The sequence below is a fragment of the Petaurus breviceps genome, unplaced genomic scaffold (genome assembly GCF_028583685.1).
Source record: "Petaurus breviceps papuanus isolate PSGF00001 unplaced genomic scaffold, PetGlider_PUasm1.0 178, whole genome shotgun sequence".
Classification (NCBI taxonomy): domain Eukaryota; kingdom Metazoa; phylum Chordata; class Mammalia; order Diprotodontia; family Petauridae; genus Petaurus; species Petaurus breviceps.
The window spans coordinates 36,649,220-36,672,808 of NW_027185777.1; the positions used below are offsets into that span (position 1 = coordinate 36,649,220).

The 23,589-nt window shown below is 37.9% G+C and overlaps 1 protein-coding gene across 1 annotated transcript in view; it reads right to left on the reverse strand.

Annotated features, from left to right (window-relative positions):
• DYNC2I1 (dynein 2 intermediate chain 1) overlaps positions 1-12,378 on the reverse strand; it is a 112,490-nt gene extending 100,112 nt beyond the window's left edge. Inside the window, exon 1 of the mRNA XM_069086069.1 lies at positions 12,160-12,378. Within this exon, the coding sequence (XP_068942170.1) occupies positions 12,160-12,174 (15 nt within the window). The 5' untranslated portion in view covers positions 12,175-12,378. The remainder of the gene's footprint in view (positions 1-12,159) is intronic.
• Between the last annotated feature and the right edge of the window lie 11,211 nt (positions 12,379-23,589).

Here is a 23,589-nt window from a genome sequence, read left to right on the forward strand (position 1 = left end):
GGGGGGGAGTTGTAAAGCACCCACTTTTGAAAAGGGACAGGATCAAATTAGAGAATAGAACAAGTGGGAGGTGGGATAAGAGGGAGGGAAATACAGTCAGTCTTTTACAATATATCCACTATGGAAATGTTTTATATAGCTACACATGTACAACCTATATTGAATTGCTTATCTTCCCAATAAGGGTAGGTGGCAAGGCAGGAAGGGAAAGAATCTGGAATTCAAAGTTTCAAAATCAAATGTTTAAATACATGTGCACACACACACACACACACACACACACACACACACACACACACACATATACATATATAGGGGAAGGCGCGGTGCAGCCAGCAGACGCAGGGGCAGGCCCGGAAGGGGCCTGATCAACTCCTAGGGCAAGTCTTCCCACCAACCACAAGATCCACTACCAGGCCTATCACCAAAGGGCTGGGACTGGAAAGAGCAAGGTAAGAAGCAAATACAGGGTCCCCTGTCCTGGACAGCAAACACTCCTGGGGCTACCACTTCATAGCCCAGAAATTTTTTTTAAAAGCCCCTTTCAGGACCTCCAAAGACTAGGTTGACAGAGGGAACCTCACTTGCTCCAAACCCCCCCTCTGACACCTGAAAACATAGTAACTCTTGCCCCAGGGCAAAACCCTCTACAGTAAAGGCTTGGGATCCTAGAGGAAGGGCGTGGCCAGGACCCTGCCTCAAAATGGGTAGAAAGCAGACTACAAAGACAAAGACTCTGGAGTCCTACTATCCTCAGAGGGAGGAACCAACCTCAGAGGGAGACAATGTGGAATCCACACCCAAAGCTGAAACTTCAACAGGGAATGGGTCCCAAGCACAGAAGGCTCTCCTAGATGAGATCAAAAGGAACTTTGAAAACAAAATGAGAGAGATAGAAGACAAAACGAATAATTCTCTCAAAATGAAAACAGCAGAATTAGAAAAACATTATAATGAGGAAAACATCTCTCTAAAAAGAAAAGTGTATGATATGGAAAAGGAGCTTTAAAAATTAACCAAGGAAAATGATTTGCTAAAAACTAGAATTAACCAAACAGAAACAAATAACTCTATGAGGAACGAAGAATTAGTCAAGCAAAACAACAAGAATGAAAAATTAGAAAAAGAGGTAAAATACCTCAAAGAAAAAATAACTGACCTGGAAAACAGATCCAGGAGAGATAATCTGAGAATCATAGGCCTACCAGAAAATTATGATGAAAAAATGAGCCTGGACAACATTCTCCAAGAGCTCATTAAGGAAAACTGCCCTGAGATACTAGAACCTGAGGGTAAAATAGAAATCGAGAAAATCCACCGGACACCTGCTGAAAGAGATCCCAAACTGAAAAGTCCTCAAAATGTCGTGGTCAAACTCCAGAACTACCAGATAAAAGAGAAAATACTTCAAGCAGCCAGAAAGAAACAATTCAAATCGAGGGTCCACAGTGAGGATTGCACAGGATTCAGCAGCCTCTACAGATTGGAGGCAATAGAATACAATTTTCCGGAAGGCAAAAGAGCTCAGGTTACAACCAAGGATCACATACCCAACGAGACTGAGCATATTCTTCCAGGCAAAGAGATGGTCATTCAACAATATAACAGAGTTCCAGACCTTCTTGATAAAAAAAGCCAGAACTCAATGGAAAATTCAACCTCCAATTATGAGATGCAACAGTGACTTAGAAAGGTAAACAAGGAGAACACACATACACCCTGCTATTTGATAAGAGCAAACTGGTTATAGACAAGTAGAGGGTATGACTATAAAATACACAAAATGACAATTAAAAAAAAATCTTATTAAGGGCTACAAAGGGACTGCAATGGAAGAAAGGGAATGGTTGAAGTGGAAAAGGGTAAATTATGCCACATATAGAGGCATAAAAACTGTATAGCAGAGGAAAAAAAGGGAGGGATTTGGGAAGCATATGAGCTTTTCCCTCATTGGTTCTGGTACAAGGAGGGAATAACAACCAGTTAAGCATAGGACTCTATGGAGAAGAAATGCAAAAAGTATCATTTTAGAGGGAAAGAGGGGAGGGAGAGGAGCTTCGCATGAGATTTGTTCCTGTCACTCTTGATGTGAAGAAGAAATAGCATACTTCATTAAGTATAAAAATATCCTACAGGCAGTAGAAGGGGGAAAGGGTTATATTACGGGGGTGGGAGTGGTTTGTAGGGAGGGAAGTAGTAAGGGGAAAGGGGAGGAAAAGGGAGGGGGGCTGAAAAGGGAACACTGAGGGAGGTTGTGGTCAAAAGGAAAACTATTAAGGGGGGGGAAAGGAGAAGGGAGGGAAAATATGAACATTAACAGGGGCAGGAATAGGATGGAGGGAAAGAAACAGATAACAATCTTAACTGAAAATATGAATGGAATGAACTCTCCCATAAAACGCAGACGGATAGCAGAATGGATTAGAAATCATAATCCTACAATATGCTGTTTACAAGAAACACATCTGAAACAGAGGGATACACACAAGGTAAAGGTAAAAGGTTGGAATAAAATATATCATGCCTCAGCTAAAGTAAAAAAAAGCAGGGGTAGAAATCCTTATCTCAGATAAAGCAAAAGTAAAAATTGACCTAATTAAAAGAGATAAGGATGGAAACTATATCCTATTAAAAGGCACCATCAAGAATGAAGCAATATCATTACTTAACATATATGCACCAAGTGGTGTAGCATCCACATTCCTAGAGAAGAAGGTAAAGGAATTAAAGGAAGAAACAGATAGCAAAACTATACTAGTGGGAGACCTTAATCTCCCCCTCTCTGAACTTGATAAATCCAACCTCAAAATAAACAAGAAAGAAGTTAAGGAGGTGAACAGGATTTTAGAGAGGATAGGTATGATAGATCTCTGGAGAAAACTGAATGGGGATAAAAAGGAATATACTTTCTTCTCAGTGGTTCAAGGCACATACTCAAAAATTGACCATGTTCTAGGGCAGAAAAACCTCACAATTCTATGCAGTAAGGCAGAAATATTAAATGCATCCTTCTCAGATCATGATGCAATAAAAATTATATGCAATAAAGGGCCAGGGAAAGACAGACTAAAAACTAATTGGAAATTAAACAATTTAATCCTAAAGAATGAGTGGGTCAAACAAGAAATTATAGAAACAATCAGTAATTTCATTCAAGAGAATGATAATAATGAGACAACATACCAAAATCTGTGGGATGCATTAAAGGCCGTTCTTAGGGGAAGTTTTATATCCCTGAGTTCATACGTGATTAAATTAGAGAAAAGGGAGCTCAACGAATGGGGCATGCAATTAAAAAACCTAGAAAAAGAACAAATTCATAATCCCCAATTAAATACTAAATTAGAAATATTGAAGACAAAAGGAGAGATTAATAAAATTGAAATTAAGAAAACTATTGAATTAATAAATAAAACCAAGAGCTGGTTTTATGAAAAAACCAACAAAATTGATAGACCCTTAGTCAATATGATAAAAAAAAAAAGAAAGAAGAAAACCAAATTATGAGTATCAAAAATGAAAAGGGTGAATCTAGCTCCAATGAAGAGGAAATCAAAACAATAATTAGGAATTATTTTTCCCAATTGTATGCACATAAATTTGACAATCTTAGGGAAATGGATGAATATTTACAAACATACAAATTGCTCAGATTAACTGAAGAGGAAGTAAATTACTTAAATAATCCCATCTCAGAAAAAGAAATTGAACAAGCCATCAGTCAGCTCCCTAGGAAAAAAATCTCCAGGGCCAGATGGATTCACTAGTGAATTCTATCAAACATTTAAAGAATAATTGATTCCAATACTCTACAAACTATTTGGGAAAATTAGTGAAGGAGTCCTACCAAATTCTTTTTATGACACAAATATGGTACTGATACCTAAATCAGGAATAGATAAAACAGAGAAAGAAAATTATAGACCAATCTCCCTCATGAATATAGATGCAAAAATTCTAAATAAAATACTAGCAAAAAGACTACAGCAACTTATCTCAAAAATAATACACTTTGATCAGGTAGGATTTATTCCAGGAATGCAACGATGGTTTAATATTAGGAAAACCATCAGCATAATTGATCATATCAACAATAAAACTAGCAGAAACCACATGATCATCTCAATAGATGCAGAAAAGGCTTTTGACAAAATACAACATCCTTTCCTATTAAAAACATTAGAAAGTATAGGAATAAATGGAGGCTTCCTTAAAATAATAGGTAGCATCTCTTTAAAGCCATCAGCAAGTATTATATGTAATGGGGAGAAGCTAGAAGCATTTCCCATAAGATCAGGAGTGAAACAAGGGTGTCCACTATCACCCCACTTATTCAATCTGGTACTAGAAATGTTAGAAGTAGCAATTAGAGAAGAAAAAGAAATCAAAGGAATCAAATTAGGCAAAGAAGAGACCAAGCTATCACTCTTTGCAGATGATCTGATGATATACTTAGAGAATCCTAAAGAATCAAATAAAAAAACTACTTGAGACAATAAATAAATTTGGCAAAGTTGCAGGATATAAAATAAATCCACAAAAATCCTCGGCATTCCTATATATTTCCAATGAAATTCAACAGCAAGAGATAGAAAGAGAAATCCCATTTAAAGTTACTGTAGACATTATAAAATATTTGGGTATCTAACTGCCAAAACAAACCCAGGACCTGTATGATCATAACTACAAAACACTTTTCACACAAATAAAGTCAGATCTAACTAATTGGAAAAATATCAATTGCTCGTGGCTGGGTCAAGCTAATATAATAAAAATGACAATTTTACCTAAATTAAATTATATATTTAGTGTAATACCAATTAATTTACCAAAAAAACTACTTTATAGAGCTAAAAAAAAAAATAGTAACAAAATTCATTTGGAAGAATAAACGGTCCAGAATATCAAGGGAATTAATGAAAAGAAATGCTAGGGAAGGTGGACTAGCTATACCAGATTTCAATCTGTATTATAAAGCAGTAGTCATCAAAACTACTTGGTACTGGCTGAGGAATAGAGGAGTGGATCAATGGAATAGATTAGGTACATGAGATTCAGAAGTCAATGACTATAGTAATCTATTGTTTGATAAACTTCCAGACCCTGGTTTTGGGGATAAGAACTCACTATTTGACAAAAACTGCTGGGAAAACTGGAATATAGTATGGCAGAAACTGGGCATAGACCATTATCTAACACCATATACCAAAACCAAGTCTAAATGGGTACATGATCTAGGTATAAAGGTTGATACTGTAAGCAGTCTCTTAAAACAAGGAATAGTTTACCTATCAGACTTGTGGAAAGGGAAAGACTTTATGACTAAACAAGAATTAGAGAACATATAAAATGTAAAATGGATAATTTTGACTACATGAAATTGAAAAGTTTCTGTACAAACAAAGCCAATGTAACCAAGATTAAGAGGGAGGTGGGAAATTGGGAAAGAATCTTTACAACCTATGTCTCTGACAAAGGACTCATTTCTAAAATATACAGAGAATTGAGTCAAATTTATAAGAATACAAGTCATTCCCCAATTGATAGATGGTCAAAGGATATGAACAGGCAGTTTTCAGAGAAAGAAATTAAAGCTATCTATAAGCACATGAAGAAATGCTCTAATTCACTATTGATTAGAGAAATGCAAATCAAAACAACTCTGAGGTACCACATCTCACCAGTCAGATTGGCTAAGATGACAAAACAGGAAAATGACAAATGCTGGAGAGGATGTGGGCAAATTGGAACACAAATGCATTGCTGGTGGAGTTGTGAACTGATCCAGCCTTTCTGGAGAGCAATCTGGAATTATGCCCAAAGAGCTATAAATACTTTCATACCCTTTGATCCAGCAATACCACTCCTAGGGTTATATCCCAAAGAGATCATAGAAATGAGAGAAACATCCATATGTACAAAAATGTTTATAGCAGCTCTTTTTTTGGTAGCAAAGAATTGGAAATTAAGGGGGTGCCCATCCATTGGGGAATGGATGAACAAGTTGTGGTATATGCATGTTATGGAATATTATTGCTCTATAAGAAACGAGGAGCAGACGGTCTTCATATTTACCTGGAGAGGCTTAAAAGAACTGATGCTGAGTGAGAAGAGTAGAACCAGGAGAAATTTGTACACAATTACAGACACAATGTATGTGTGATGACCATCTTTGATAGACTGGACTCTTCTCAGCAATGCAGTGACATAAGTCAATCCCAAAAGACTCATGATGGAGAGAAATATGTGCATCCAGAGAAAGAACTAAAAAGAACTAAGTTTATATCCAGATGGAAGCAAAATACCTGATCTTTTTCCTTCTCTTATTTGGTTTTATGTCCTCTTTACCATTTTTCATTCCAGCTGGTACAATCTGTCCTTATAACCTGACTAATGTATAATGTGAAAGTATTTACAGATACTATACTTGACTATAAGCCGCCATGGGGGGAGTGGGGAGGGAAGGGGACAAAATGTGAAACTCAAGGAATTGTGGAATTGAATCTTGTAAACTAAAAAGAAACAAACACATTAATAAAAAAAAAGAAAAAAATAAATTTCAAGCTCACCTGCATGTAAAAAAAAAAGTTATGGTATATGAATGTAACGGAATACTATTGTGCCATAAGAAATGAAGAACAGATGGACTTCATATCTACCTGGAGAGGCTTATATGAACTGATGCTGAGTGAGAAGAGCAGAACCAAGAAAAATTTGTACACAATTACAGATACAACGTATGTGTGATGACCAACTTTGATAGACCAGACTCTTCTCAGAAATGCAGGGCTATAAGTAAACTCCAAAAGACTCATGATGGAGAGAGATGTCTACATTCGAGAGAAAGAACCAGAAAGAACAGTTTGAATGCAGATTGAAGCAATTACCTGCTCTTTTTCTTTTTCTTGTTTGGTTTTGTTTCCTCTTTCCCATTGTTCATTCCCTCCAATACAATCCTTCTTTATATCCTGACCAACATCTAACATGAAAGTATCAGCAGATCCCATACCTGATTGTATGCCTTCTTGGGGGTGGGGGGAAGGAGAGGGAGGGGGAGAAAATCTGAAACTCGAAGAACTGGGGAACTGAATCTTGTAAACTCAAAGTAAACAAACGAATTAATAAAGAAAAAAAATAAAAAATATATATGTATGTGTATATGTATATATGTACATATATATTATCAATATTATTGTACATGTAATTGGGAAATAAAATATACAGGTACTGGGGCATAGAGATCCACCGTGCCCTACTGTTAAGTCGGAGGGGGTATGGGAGAAGATATGGGAGAGAGCAGATTGGATGGGGGGCATATCCAGTGGGATCACTATTTTGGGATGGTAGGTAGAGGAAAAATGGGGAGAAAATTTGTAACTCAAAATCTTGCCGAAAGTTAATAAAGCTAATTAAAAGTTAATAAAGCATTTGATTAAAAAATCAAATCAAATCAAATAACAAAAATATCAAAGACCCCACCACCACCTAAGAGCTTATATTTGTAAGGGGTTACATGTATTGACATTTATTGAATAGAAATTAACATAGATAAATTTTAAAATGTGTCTATTAATTCACTTAATAATAAACCCAGAGTATGTTAACACAACATTTTTATAGAAAAATAATATTTTCCCCAACAAAAAAATTTGTGAGAAAACTGGTAGTTTTACTATTTTGCAAATTTTAAAAATTTCTGGATTAATATTAAAAGTTAGATTTTCATTTCTGCTTCTATATTCAATCTACTGAAATATGTTATTTTAATCAGAACATGTGAAGAAAACCTAGCATCACATAGATATGTAGTTGGAAAAGTGAGGAGTGTTTCAGTAGGCTAATAACATCTTGATATTATTATGAAAATTGTTTCAACCTTGAGGGTCCTCTGGGAATGCATGGACCATACTTTGGGCATCTCTGAGCTAGACTGTATATCAGGACATGGCACAAAGCCCTGCTAGCTTTATAGGGGCCTGCCAGAGCTAGTGACTGGCATAGCTTTCAAAGACCCAGGGTTAACTCCTCGCCAAGATTTGCTGAAAATGGTATCAAGGTCAGCTACTATACTGACAGTAAATTATTTAACTTGAAAAGACCACAAGCCAAGACTAAAGTTGAGGGAGAGTTGGTGCTTTTTGTTCACAGATGATTATGCATACAATGCAGCCTCTGAGGCTGAGATGCAGTAGAACATAGATTGACCCTCTGCTGCTTAATTTTGGCCCGACAACCAACAGTGGTTGTTTAGAAAAAAAAAAAAAACAGTGGTTATCTACTAGCCAGCACCATACCATCCATACATGGAGCTATAGGTTACAACATATAGAAAAGTTTTGAATGCTGTAGATAAGTTTCCTTATCTTGGAATATGCTTTCCAGGAACGTACACATAGATGATGAAGTTGACACACAAACTGCCAGAGCTAGCTCAATGTTTGGGAAACTAAAAGAAAGTATAGGAGAGAAGAGGTACTGGACTGCCTACCAAACTGAAGGCCTACAGAGCCACTTCACTGATCCCACTGCTGTATGCCTGTGAAAACTGGCTGGTATGCCAGTGCCATGCCAGGAAACTGAACCCCTTCCATTTGAATTGTCTCAGGAAGATTCTGAAGATCTAAGGTACTGAACACTGAAGTCTTTCTCAAGCTGTACTGCCAAGCATTCAAAGTCTGCAGAGGGCAGAACTCCAACGGGCCAGCCAAGTTGTTTGAATGCCAAATATACATTTGCCTAAAAGACAATGGAGAACTCATACAAAGCAAGAGCTCACATGGTGGTCAGAAGAGATACAAGGATACTCTCAAGGTCCCTCTGAAGAACTCTGGAATCAACTGTGTGACATGAGAGACCCTGGCACAGGATCGTCCAGCATGGTATGCCAGCATCAAAGAAAGCCCTAGGTTCCATAAGCAAAGCAAAATAGCAGTAGCTTAAAAGTAACATGAGATGCACAAATTTAGAGACATCTCCCTCCCAAATGTTCACGTGGACTATTTGTACCTGAACTGTAGCAGAACCTTCAGTGCTCATTCTGGTATGATCAGTCACAGCCAGACACATTGTGCATTGACCCTGACATTGTGAGGACATTTTGGTCCTCCTGGATTACAGAGGACACAACCACCAGAGCTAGTCACTGGGATAGCATTCAAAGAACAGGGTCAACTCCCCACCAAGAAGATTTATCAACTCCTCACAAAGAAGATTTATTAAAATAGAACTGGAGTGGAGAATAAATTAATAGGTAAATATTTTTAACCAAGCACTAGAATTGTCATCTGTATTCTACAAGGCTAGAAATTCAATGAAGACAGTCTTATCTAAAATCTGTATTTCTCTTACTGCTTAACAGTGTTCTACATCCAAAAAGTACTTGTTTAATGGAAAGAATGAATAAAAAAATCATTTATTAAGCTCTTGTTGTCTGCAAAGCACTGAGTTAAACACTAGGAATACAAACAGAAAAGCAGAGACAGTCCCTAGTCCCTAAGAACTTACATTTTTAATGGGGAGACACAGCACATAGAAGTTTTAACTTCTAGTCAGAATTAAGTTAAAATGACTAATAATAACAATATAGAATGTTTTACAATTATCTTATTTGATCCTGATGACAACTTGGGAGTTAGGTCTATTACTATTCCCAGTTTACAGTTGAGAAAAACTAAAGCAAAGATTGGTAAATGACTTGTCCAGGATCACAACACACAAGCTAGTAGTGTCTGAGGCCATATTTGAACTCAGGTCTTCACACCTGGTGCTCTATTTTATGTGATGATAAATGATTTCTTTTTGCCTTAAGACAATACTTTAATTTAACAGACCTGAACATTCCTCAGAAAAATCCTCTATGTAGTGTTCACGTTCTTACATGAAGTCAGATTATATTCACCTAAGTTTAATATGTGCTAGACTGTGCATATAAACAAGATAACTCTCAAACTCAAATACTTGGTAGGTCCCTACTGTAATCATCATGATGACTCTCTTGCAATCTGTCTGCTGACCTCATCCCTCAACAGAAACTGATTTCTCCAAAATAACCAATAATCTCAACTGCCAAATCTAATGCTACCCCCCTCCGAATGTCCCCAACCTTCCTGATCTAACTGCTGTATTTGACACTCTGGGCTTCACTTCTAGATGCTCTCTCCTCTCTGTATTTTCATGTCACTTTTTGTCAAGGTTATATTACCTGTCTAGCTGATGTTTGGCTGGTTTATTATTCCCATTAGGAGCTCTCACAGTGAATTTTCTCCAAGTTTCTATCCTGAGACTATTTCCCTACTCCCTCTAAATTCTCTTTCTCTTTAGCTCTTAGAGGCCTAAACAAGTTCATATGAATTATTCTACATACTCTTATAGCTTTATATAAGCCTCTGCATTTTTTGGTCAGTATGAGTATGGAGTAGAACTCTGAAGGTAGAGTATTTTGATAAAGTGTACATTCAGTTTGAATACTGATAAGCCATTTACAAGTTTAGAAAGAAATTTGTCCCTTCTTATTATCATTCAATAAACCTAACAGGTGACATAGCCAAATCATTGAATGAATCAACTGAAAATACAGCATGGATGAAACAAACAAATAAAACGAATAACTAGATGAATAAATAAATTGAAAAAAATTGATAATGAAATTTGAAATTTAAAAAATAAAAGTCCTAACAACTTGTCCCAAACTTCTCTTTCTAGCCTTACTGGATACTCCTCCACCCTCCACCATGTACAATCAAACTGGTCTTTGCTCATGGTTGCTTACACACTACTGTCCAATACTTCTTGCTGTTACAATAGCAATCCTGCATGCCTGGGTGTCCTTCCCTTGACATCACAGAACCCCTGTTTTCTTCAAGAAACAACTCAAGCACTACCTTCTACATGAAACATGTATTGATCCCTGCCCCCCCACCCACACACAAATGCTAATGTCCTTCCTCTCAAACTACCCTGTTTTTAATTACTTTGTGTTTGTTTGAAATTTATTCTCCTTATATTTACTGTGTATACTTATATGTACTTGTCTCCCCTGTTACAATGTAATCTCCTTAAGGAACAAAATGTATTGGGGTTTTTTTAATTTTCTTTTTTTTTAATTATCTATTTTTTACATTCTTCTTTAAAAAAAAAAATCTGAATCCCAAATTCTCCCTCCAGCTCCTTCCCCACTCACCAAGAAGGTAAAGAATGTACCAATTGTATCAATTATATATGTGAAATCATGCAAAACATTTCCATATCAACCACAGCGACCAAAAAAGCAGGACAAATAAAGTGAGAAAATCTTAATTCAATTGGTGCTAGGGATGTTTTTCCTCCATCTTATTTTGCATCCAATTAATAAATGCTTGAAGTTTGACTAATAATCGTTTCCCAATATTTGTTATTCTAATGGAGAGCAGATGGTCTGGCAGATAAGAGTATAAGGCTTGAAATTAGAAACCTGGATTTGAATTCTGCCTCTGGAACTTGCGTGACCACGAGCAGAATAATTTCGTTTCTCTATAAGCGTACTTGGGGGTTAATAACACTTATGGTAACTATCTCCCAGGGTGCACACGAGCTACTTCACGTGAGGCACCTTGCAGACCTTGAAATGGCCCCTAAACGCTTGCTGCTCTGCTTATAAACCAAAAATCTGACTTCCAACAAAATACCAGGTCTTCCGGATAACGCTTTGGATTCACCTTTATCAACCTAGACACAGGAGTCGAAAACAAACTTGTCCCACCCCCTCAAAACAGCAACAACTTTCTGGACCAGGAGGAAAGGCTGGGGTCTCCTCCAGCTAACGCAGATCCCGGGAAGAGGAACAAATGGGGGTGGGAGGACAGAGGAGGGAGGAGAAGAAATCTTTTTTTTTTTTTTTTTTTTTGAGGAAAGGATGGTTTCCACGTAAGGAATGAGTGATTACACCCAAGTCCACCTCTCTGCACCCAACCCAGTTTTAAAGCAGCTTCTCTTAAGAGGTGAAATTGCTACCACGTGAGGGGCACAAGCCGATCTGTTTTTAACTGCTTTCCTCGGAGCATGGGTCAGAGAAGAAAGGGCAAGGCCAGTGGACAGAAGAAGAACCGCCCGGCCTGGGTGGCCCTCGGAAGGAGGCCCTGAAGGGCTCTCCCAGATGCGCCCCAACCCCCTGCCCGCACTGACCTTTCCTGACTCCATCTTTCTCCTCAAACCCACACCTCGTTTTCTCCCCAGTCCGGGGAGGACAAACGAAATCCAGTGGCCTGGACCCAGTAGAGGAGAAACTCCAGGGAAGACACAGCTAGGCCTGTAGCGGATGCCGCTCAGCTGCAACCCAGGCGCCTGCGCTGAGGCCACTAGTAGGGGCCTCTGCGCGCGTCCCCTTTCTCCCTAGCAACGGCCAGGCAGGAGCAGGAGAAGGCCGAGCAAGCGATCGATCTATTTCACCCCACCCCCCTCCACTCTTAAGCCCAACCCAGTCTAACCCTGTCCTTTCGCCACCCAGTCTAGATGGGTCGGTTCTCTCTGCTCTGAGCTTTTGATGGGTTGAAGGGGCTGAAGGGGCTGTGGCCTCTTTGCGACATTTTTGCAGAGAGTTTGCAAATCTTTTGAGAACTAGGTCTATCTCTCTCTATGCCACCCAGGCACGGGAAATACGGCGGGAATGAACCTTTAGGGATTAGAGGAATAAGAGGTACTAGGTTTAGTCATTAATCTCCCTGCAGTCAGAATTGGGACGTCAGTTCATCTTGAGTGAAATTCCTTACACAATTCCCCTTTCACCTCGAAATGCCAGAAACCAGAGCTCATGTTTCTGAGTCAGTAACTTGAGCAATGAACTAGGAGGCAGATGACTGACCTGTACTGTAGTCCTGGTTCTGCCACATCCTAGACCAACTTTATTATCTTTTTACATGTGAACTTTGGAAAATCTCGAAACCTCTTTGAATTTTGGTTTCCACATCTTAAAAAGGGGAACTTTAAGAATGATGCTCTACCATTCATAGGTTATCGTAAAGATAAAATGAAATGGATATATGATAGAAAGCCTTTAAGAGCCTCTAAACCATAATCAAATCTTGCAGAAATAAATGTTTCTTCTTGATCATGACAGTTTCTCCTGAGGTTCCTTATGGAAGCAAAAACAAAAGCTGAAAAAAAACGCCACGCAGCTAATTGACTAATAAAGCCCACCAACTCCTGATATGAAAAGCTGGTTTGCAATGGCCAATAAAAATGCCGTTAATATTGTTAAAAATGTACTTGTTGAAATATTTCGGCTCTTTGTACAATAAAACAAATGACCTCGTAAATTCAATGTGAGCTATTATCGATGTTTTAAATAATTAACTTCTAGGATTTATAGATTTTTAAAAGAAAGCTAAACTATAACCCTTCTAACTTTTCCACTAATGGATAATATTTAGCTACATTTCTGGAAAATTCATTTCGAATTTATTCATATATGCATACACACATATCACATACGTAAGCTGCCTTTGTGTAAATATTTTCACAAAGGGAAGAATCTAAAATCATGTCTTGGACAGTAAGAAGGATTCATTTTCTAATGATCCAGACTTGATTTGAAAGGTAGGAGGGAGGACAGAACCAATATGCAATGAAACCTTCCTACTGGCAGCAGATCACAGAAAACAAGGTCGTGCTGTCACTGGCTTGGCAATGTCAATGACATTTTCAAGGGAAATATATAGAGAAAGCCCCAATGTACTCTCTGTATTCAGTGACCTGGACTGGATCCTCCTAAAATCAAAGGCAGGAGAACTATTATGGCCCTGTACAAAGGGCCCAAGTTTGGAAGCTAAATGAATCAAGTTCTGGTATGCTGACTTGTGGTATGATGTTAAACAAGCCCCTTCCCCTTCTGGACTGCAGTTTCCTCATACATAATATTAAAGAATTAGAATAAATTACTTTTTAAATTCTTTCTAACAGTTCCCTAATGGAAAGAAGGAAAAAATAGGGGATTGAGGGAAGAAACCTTAGATCTACATTTAGGCTTCTCTCTTCTGTCTTCAAGGTCCTGTAAGAAGACTCAAAGAAATTAAGTGATTTCCTCAAGTTTACATAAGCTGGTTAAGTACGTCTAGTAAATGGCAGAACCAAGTCAGCCACTGACTCTTAAAAGTTCAGGGTTTGTTAACACTACAGCTACTACCTGTTAGAAATTTTAACTCCATTGAGCTACTAGTTCATCAGGGCTTCTTACTCTTAGTTCAACTGTACAAGGGTGCTACAGTGGAAAAAGCCTGGATCTTAAATTAGAAGACTAACTTCAAATTATACTTCTATTAATTAATACTAACTGTGGATAATCTACCAGTAGAAGCAATCAGTCCATTAGCAAGCACTGTGTAAGTCTCAATTACGTGCCAGGTACTGTAGACTAGGGGTTCAAAGACAAAAAATAAGCTCAAGTTCTTATCTTCAAGGAGTTTACATTCTATTAGGGGAAACAAAACATTCAAAAATAATTGCATACCAAAAAAAAAAGTTTAGAATATGTGTGTGGGGAGGTGAGAATCAGAAGTTGGGAAGCTAGGGGGAGCTAGGTGGCACAGTGAATAGAACACCTGCCCTGGAGTCAGGAGGACCTGGGTTTGGATCCAGCCTCAGACACTTAACACAAAAATTAGCCATGTGACCTTGGGCAAGTTACTTAACCCCAACTGCCCTCCAAAAAGCAAAAAAAAAAAAAAAGTTGGGAAGTTCGAGAAAGATTAGGTAGAAGATGGTATTTGAACTGACAACACAGAATTTTAAGTGAGGGAGGTAGAGTCAAAATGGTGGAGTAGAAACAGGACTTCCATGCAGCTCTGGATTCTGCCTCCTCCAATTTCATGTAAATAATGACTCTAGACAAACTTTGGAGCTACAGAACCCACAAAATGACAAAGAGAAGCTAACCTCCCACTGAAGACAGCCCAGCAGGCTGGCAAGAAGGAGCTAGCACAGCACTCTGGAAGCCTAGCCCAGCCCTGAATGAGCCGGAGGTTTTAGCTTCAGGGTGGGCCTGACAGCCAACAGCTGGAGGGACTTCAGATCACCAGCAGATGTGGCAGTTTCCAGAATTATCAACACATAGATGCCAAAGATAAAGTGAGAGGTCAGTGTAGACTTTGCGGGAACATGGAGTTGGGGAGTGTGATCCAGCCTTTGCCCCCGGGGCAAGAAGAAGCTGAGGCTCCTTGGCCATGCTGTTTCAGAGCTCCTGGCCAATAGATTGTAGGAGGACCAAGCAATTATTCTGAGGGGTAATTGCTCTTGCTCTAACCTACTTGGATCTGGATTGCAGTCTAGAGTGGAAGTCCTGGGATGTGTGACCAGTTTGCCAGAGTGTGGGCAGGCTTCAGAGAAGGCACCCAACTAATAGCTGCAGTAGCTGAGAAAACCCCAGCAATTTGGGACAAAGCTCTCCTCTCTGGAAGCAGAGTTCTACTGTGGCAAAAAGCTCAAAAGTCAAGTAATTGAGTGGCAACATGTGCAAACGAGGGAAGCAAAGCAAACAGAGGAATCCAACGTTAGACTCCTATTTTAGGGACAAAAAGCTCAAAACATGGAATAGGAGGAAGACAGTGAAGTTAGAACTCCTGCACCAAAAGCTTCCAAGAAAAATATGAGCTGCTTACAGGCCACAGAGGAGCTTAAAAAGGATTTTGAAAACCAAATAAGAAAAATGGAGGAAAAGTTGGGAAGAGAAATGAGAATGATGCAAGAAAATTATGAAATGAGAGTCAACAACCTGACTAGAGAAAATAACACCTTAAAAATAAACTAATCAGGGCAGCTAGGTGGCACAGTGAGTAAAGTGCCGGCCCCAGAGTCAGGAGGACCTGAGTTCAGTTCTGGCCTCCGACACTTAACACCCACACAAAAAAACTAGCTGTGTAACCTTGGACAAGTTACTTAACCCCTATTGCCCTCCAAAAAAAAAGGCAAAAAAAAATAGACAAACTCAGATGGCAAAAGAGGCTCAAAAAGGCAATGAGGAGAAGAATGCCTTAAAAAGCCAAATTTGCCAGATGGAAAAAGAATCTCAAAAGCTCACTGAAGAGAATCATTCCTTCAGAATTAGATTGGAGCCAATGGAAACTAGTGACTTTATGAGAAATCAAGATATTATTAAATAGATCCAAACAAATAAAAAAATTGAAAGCAATGTGAAATATCTCATTGGAAAAACCACTGACCTGGAAAATAGATCCAGGAGAAATAATTTTAAAATTATTGGACTACCTGAAAGCCATGATCAAAAAAAGAACCTAGAAATCATGCTTCAAGAAATTCTCAAGGAAAATTGCCCTGATGTTTTAGAACCAGAGGGCAAAATAGAGTTGAAAAAATCCACTGATCACCTCCTGAAAAAGATCCCCAAAAGAAAACTCCTAGGAATATTATAGCCAGGCTACAGAATTCCCAGATCAAGGAGAAAATATTACAAGTAGCCAAGAAGAAACCATTTGAATATTGTAGAAACACAATCAGAATAACACAGGATCTGTCAGCTTCTACACTGAGGGATCGAAGGGCTTGGAATGTGATATACAGTAGGTCAAAGGATCTGGGATTAAGACCAAGAATCACCTACGCAGCAAAACTGAGTATCATGTTTCAGGGGAAATATGGTCATTCAGTGGAATAGAGGACTTTCAAGCATTCTTGATGAAAAAATAAGAGTTGAATAGAAAATTTGACATTCAGATACAAGAAGCAAGAAAAGCATGAGAAGGTAAACAGGAAAAAGAAATCATAAGGAACTTATCAAAGTTGAACTATTTATCTTCCTAGATGGAAAAACAATAATTGTAACTTATGAAACTTTTCTCTGTATGAAAATAGTTGAAGGAAATAGAAATATATATGTATACATACATATATGTCTATTTAGGAGGGTATATGGGCGTATTAACACGTATGTGAGTATATGTACAGGTATACATAAAGGGCACAGGATCCATTGAATAGGAAGAGGTGATACTTAAAACGTGAAATTGAGAGGTGAGAGAGGAATATAATGAGAAGAGATGGGGAGAGACAGAATGGGGTAAACTATCTCATATAAAAGAGGTAAGGGAAAATGGTTACAATGGAGGGGAAGAACGGGGAGTCAAAAGGGAATGGGTCAACCTTATTCTCATTGAATTTGGCTCAGGAAGAGAATGACATACACACTTTAAATGGGGTATCTCACCCTACAGGAGAGTAGAGGGAAGGGGATGAGAGCGGGGCTAATGGAAGGGAGGGCATGATAGGGAGGAAGGAAGTTGGAAGCACTCACTTTTGTAAAGGGACAGGGTCAAAATAGAGAATAGAAGAAGTGGGGGGTGGAATAGGATGGAGGGAAATATAGTCAGTCTTTCACAATATATCCACTATGGAAATGTTTTGCTTAGCTTCACATGTAAAAGCTATACTGAATTGCTTATCTTCCCAGTAAGGGTGGGTGAAAAGGGAGAAAGGGAAAGAATCTGGAATTCAAAGTTTTAAAATTAAATGTTTAAATATATATAATTACTATTACTTCACATGTAACTGGGAAATAAGATATACAGGCACTGGGGCATAGAGATCCACCATGCCATACTGGAAAGTCAGATGGGGCATGGGGGAAGATAGGAGGGGAGAGAGCAGAATCGGGGAGGGGATATTCAGTGGGATCTATTTTGGGGTGGTGGGTAGGAAAACAATGAGGAGAAAATTTGTAACTCAAAATCTTGTGGAAAAGAATGATGTAAACTAAAAAATATATAAGAGAGAGAAAAAAATAAATTTTATAATGTACACACATGCACACACACACACACACACACAAGAATTTTAAGAGAGGAAATGCATTCCAGTTAATTAGGGACAATCAATGTAAGACACCAAGATGAAGGATAGAACATCATGTGTGAAAACAGTAAGAAAGACAGTTTGGCTACACTGTAAAACACAGAAATAAGACTGGAAAAGTAGGGTGAGGCCAGACTGTGAAGGACTAAAAAATGCTAAAAGAGACTAGTTCATTTTTTATACTAGAGGCAATAAAATGCAAAGGAAGTTGCAGCCAACATGGCAGCCTAAACAAGAAGGAAGACTACCAACCTTATACACACTTCCTCCAATAAAAACTTTGAGGTAAACACCAGAACAGATAATGATTAAGAAATCCAATGATAAATTATAAGTGACATCTTCCACCCCAGAATTGTACAAAAATTCAGTCAGAAGCCCATGAGCAATAAGAAACCTCTCCAGTAAGGTAAGTTCCAGTCAACACTACCAGAGGCTGGTCAAGGTAGAGACAGCAAAGATCTGTGTCCAGAAGCAGCAAAGGAAGAGATCTACCCCTGATAAAAGGGTGATCTGGGAAGCCCCAGGTGGTTGGAAGGAGCCAGCACAATACTACACTCCAGTAGCACTTAGATCAGGACAGCTCAAACCCAGGGTTTCTGAGGTTCCTAATATTTTGTCCTGAGAAACCAGAGAAGGCTTTGAAACTCAAAGATATGAAGGAGAAAAAACCCCAAGAGGAAGAGGTCAGAACAAGAACTCAGGGAACTCAGGGAAAGACCAAGGGAGGGCCAACACTCCCCATTCAAGAACAAAGCAGAGAGCATAGACGAGACCTGGCTGAGAGCCCAAATTCAGGAACTAAAAGCTAGAGAGATGAGCAATCAAAGTAAGATGCCACCTAACATAATATAAATATATGTATATGTGTGTATAGTTTTTTATATACATAATATATATGACAATCGAATTCCATAACAACTGTTAAAGAGACTTGAAAAAAAAAAGGATCTTCCACAAGAACTACATGAATACTTAGAAAAAAAATTAAGAGCTTAAAGAATTAAAAAGAAATAAAAAGAGTTTAGGGGAGAATAAGGAGTCATTGGAAGGAACTGTGTGATGATACAGTACTAAAATTCTAAGATGGGCAGAAAAAATTCAGAACCTTAATGTTTTCAAGGGAGTATTAAGGGAGTTAAATATGAAAAATGGAGGTGCAGGACACAGGCTTTAAGAAGAAATAAGGAAAAAGGGGGGAATAACAGAAGGAAAACACTAAAATATAAAGGAGGAAGAAGGGATGGAATTTTGCTACTTCATAATTGGGGTGTATGAGAAGAAGAGTACACAAAAGAAGGGGTTGGGGGATTCATGAGCATTAGCTTAACCTCAATCTTATCTAAAATAGACAAAGGAGAATAGAACACACATATTTATAAACAGTGGTTTATATACAAGTAAACAGCACTGTAAAGAAAAATAACTTTGAAAGATTTAAGAATTGGTATTAAAACAATGATCAACCATCTCTCCATAGGACCTACAATAAAATGTATCATGTGTCGTGGCAGACAGGTAATTGACAAAATGTGCAGAAACATATATTTTTGGACATGGTCCCTCTGTAGATTTATTTTGCTAGACAATACTTATTTGTCTCATGGGTTCCCTCACTCCTTTCCTCTTGCTTAATGGGGAGTTGGGGGGTCGGAGAGACAAAGGAATAGAGAGCTTAAGAATAGTGATGCCAAAAAAATAGAGAGCTGTAACATTTTTTTAAATGCACATAAGGAAGTTGAGAAGATAAATATGGTAATTTCAAAAGTAATAATGCAGAATTTACAATATATGCATATGTATTTTTCAAAGCAACTGATGTGAAATGGAGATTTTTGATTTCATATATAATTTTTTTTGCATTCTATGTGTATAAAATGAATGAATAAAGCTTTTATTAAGTACATACTGTATACAAAACACTGTGCTAAGTATTGGGGAGAACAAATAGAAAAGATAGTCCCTGATCTCAAAAAGTTCATATTCAAATGGAGGGACAACACATAAGAAAAATTCCATTGCAAGCCAGATGGAAAAGTCCCTTGGTCCTTAGAGTTCAGCAGCAAAGCAGATGCTAATAACTCTTTTTAAAATGTCATTATTTTGTGTCACTCTTCACAGGGATCTTAGATTCAGGGTTAACAGCATCAGGGTAAAAATGCTATTTTCTTGGCATTTAAGTTCAAAAAATTTTTTAAGTTAGTTGAATAGAATTTACCTGTGCTTTATAAAAAAAAAAAAAAAAACACTTTGGCACGGCAAGATTGTGGAAAATGGATTGGAAAAGGGAGATGCTCCAGGCAGGGAGACCAATTAAGCAGAAGCGGCTGGTGGAGTCTAGAGTCAGAAAGACCTGAATCCAAATCTATCTCTTCGTACTTCCTAGCTATGTGACTCTCAGCAAACCATTTAATTTCTGCTTGTTTCAATTTTTTTCTACTGTAAAATGGGAATAGTAATACTACCTATCATAGAGTTGTTATAAGAACCAAATGAGATAATATGTGTAAAAAGCACTTAGCACAGTGCCTAGAACATAGTAGGTGCTATATAAATGCTTATTCTTTTCTGTTTCCTTCCCCATTCCCCCCAATTGGGAGACAATTTACAATAGTCCAAGTGAGAATTAAAGAGGGCTGATAAAAGGTGGTCTATTATGAGTAGAAAGGAAATAATGTAAGAGAATTATGTAAGCAGAAATGACAAGATTTGACATCTTTTTAAATATGTGAGGTAAGACAGAGTAAGGAATTGAGGATGGCATGAAGGTTGGGAACCTGGGTGACTGGAAGGGTAATAGTAGTAGAAAGGTGGTAGAAATAGAGAAGTTTGGCCAGAAAGATTAATAATGAGTTCAGCCTTGGACAAATTGAACATATGCACCTTGAGAAAAGGAATATTTTTCATAAAATCTTTATATCTTCACCATTTAGAGGTGTTATATCCATGGTAGTATGGAATTTTGATTTTTATAATAATCAAGATGATATGTGTAATGAATATAATAATAGATTAGATTTTTCAGAATTGCCTCTCTTGTGAGTCAGATTTAAAATGCAGCTTAAAATGATAAATCAACCTTTGACAAGACTCACAATCATTGAGTATGTACCTGAAGTGAAGTGAATGAAACATTATAAAACCCGTTTCTGTGACAGAACTCTGGTCCTATGACCCACCAAGTAATGATCCCACCCCCAAGACTTGAACTTGGACTTCAGGACATCTGTACCTTAATATTGTGGGATTTGTGGGCTGGTCATGTGAAACCATTCCGGCCCTGGAAACAATTATTTGTAATTCACCTTACCCCCTCCTTTCCCACTTGTGATTTATGTATATAATCTCTATCTTCACTTCAGCCAGGTGGAATTCTGATCAGGAGAATTCCCAATTTACAAATCTGTTCCTCATAATGAAACTGATTAATTAAAGGACTACCTGATTACTAGCATTTTGTTTCTGGATTGCTGTTTCATCATTCTCAGGTTAGAGACTGATTTAGTAAAATCCTGTTAACAGTAGGTACTTAAATATTAGTTGAATAATTGTAATGGAAATATAATAGAATTGGGTCAGTCTTTTCCATTCTCTGGGCCTCAGTTTCCTCATCTGTAAAGCGAGGGCACTGAATGCAGTTTTTTCTCCTCTCTAGGTCTAAAATCTCTGATAAAATTATTGAATCTCAGATTGGGACTGGACTACAGAGGACATCTCATTTAAAACCACACTTAAAAAGGAGTCCTCATTACCAAGAAGGGCATCACCTCTGCTTAAAAAGTGGTGATCTCTGCTTGGTCAGCCTCAGCTTAAAGACTCCCAGTGATTAAGAGGGAATTCACTTCTTCCTTAGGCAGTCCATTCTGTTTTTAAGTAGTACTAATTGTGAGGAAGTTTATTTTGTATATCAAGTTTTTCAATTTCTACCCATAGCCCCAAATTCTACTCTCTGTAGCTAAGCAGAAAAATTCAAATCTCTTTTCCATGGTTGACTTCAAACACTTAAAAATGACTGTGATGACTGCTCAAGTCTTCTTTTTTACTGGCTAAACACCCTCACTTCCTTTGACTGATTAAGGTGTGGTGCTGTTTAGACCCCTGAAGACCCTTGTTGCCCTTCTCTATACCTAATCTAGGTTATAAAAATTCCTTCCCAAAATATGATGCCCAGAACCAATCAAATGTGGTCTGACCCAGGACTAATAGTTTCCTTGTTTTCAATACTTTTTGGGGGGTGGGTGGGGCTGGAGGTGGTGCATAAGGACCTCCCAATGAAGAAATTCCCTCTACCAATTCAGATTATCAACATATTCTGCAATTTTGAGTCTTTAAGAGTTAACTGCCTGAGGTACTTAGAGGTTAAATGATTTGTCCAGTGTCATACCTGCCAGTATGTATTAGAGGCTAACCTGGAACACATCTTCCCCAGACTCCAAGACAAATTCTCTATCACTATTCTATTATTCTTGTTCTTTAGAGTATAATCCCAGAACTAAATAATGCTCCAGATGTGTTCTGATCTATCAGCCCTCCTGTTGTACCTCAGTGCCCTTTGGGCACTAGGCTTCTATTGATGCATCCTAAGATCATATTAACAACCTTCTAGTAGGTCACACAATATTCACTCCTAGTGAGCTGAAAATACCTACTTGATTTATTGAGCCAGACATGAAAAGATCCACTCAGCTCCTTTTTAAGGTGGTAGTTCCCAGATCAGCCAGACTGTTAAGGTTAAGTCAGCCTTCTTTTCAATTTTTATATCAGGTTCACCCTCATTTCAGTCATTTATCATGTCCCTGAAAAGGAACCCTTCTAAAGAAAGCCTGAAGAGGATAATAAGAATGAAAAGACATGGGGGAAATGAGTATATGAAAACAGGGTTATGGATGGTACATTAAAGAAATAGCATATTATAAAGAAAACAAGACCTGCAAGTATGAGGGATTCAAAGAAATTCAGGGAAAACCTCTATAAAATTGTGGTTTTGGTTTGTTTTTCTTTAAAGAGGCAAAACCAGGAGAAAGAAGAATGCACTATAACCATATAAAAGGGGGAAGTGAGTAAGAATTAAAAATAAAAACCTCTAGGCATTTGAAGTGGATGGAGCTTTTACAGTTATTCCTTCTACTGAATTTGTTAATTTAAATGAATATAGTTGCTAAGGCAGTTTAATTGGTTGCATTGATATTTGTTATTAAATTTTAAATAAAACATTTTTTTAAAGAAAAACAGGGCTGGCCATTATTGGGATTTCTTGTTGGAGTTCAAGTTAAACCTGTTTGCAAGGATGGTGTGATGGTGTGAATGAATCAAAATTAGCATAGTAAGTGATAGGGTATTCTCTCTTTCTCTTTCCCAAAAATGATCATTGTGAGAAGTGGAGCTAATAGCTGAGGAAGACTGTTAAAAGGAGAAAGTAGGAAGGGAATATTGGGGTGGGGAACAGTGGCAACCTTTGAAGAAAATAAGTCCTGTGTAAGATAGGATTTATGGGGCAGAACCTTCACTAGAGAAGCCCTTATACTTGGCATTGTATACTTCTCTAGGCGACTGATGTTCAAATTATGAACATAAATGATACGTACCTCTTTTAGACAAATGGTTATTCATTCAAAGACTTATTTTTATTTGTTTGTTTTCCTCCTTTTAATAAAATTTTATCCTTTTCCCAATATACTGGAGAGTAACATGAACACATAATCTCAGGATTCCAGGATGGGGCTATGTATGATGAAAGTGAGAAAAATCTCCAAAAGC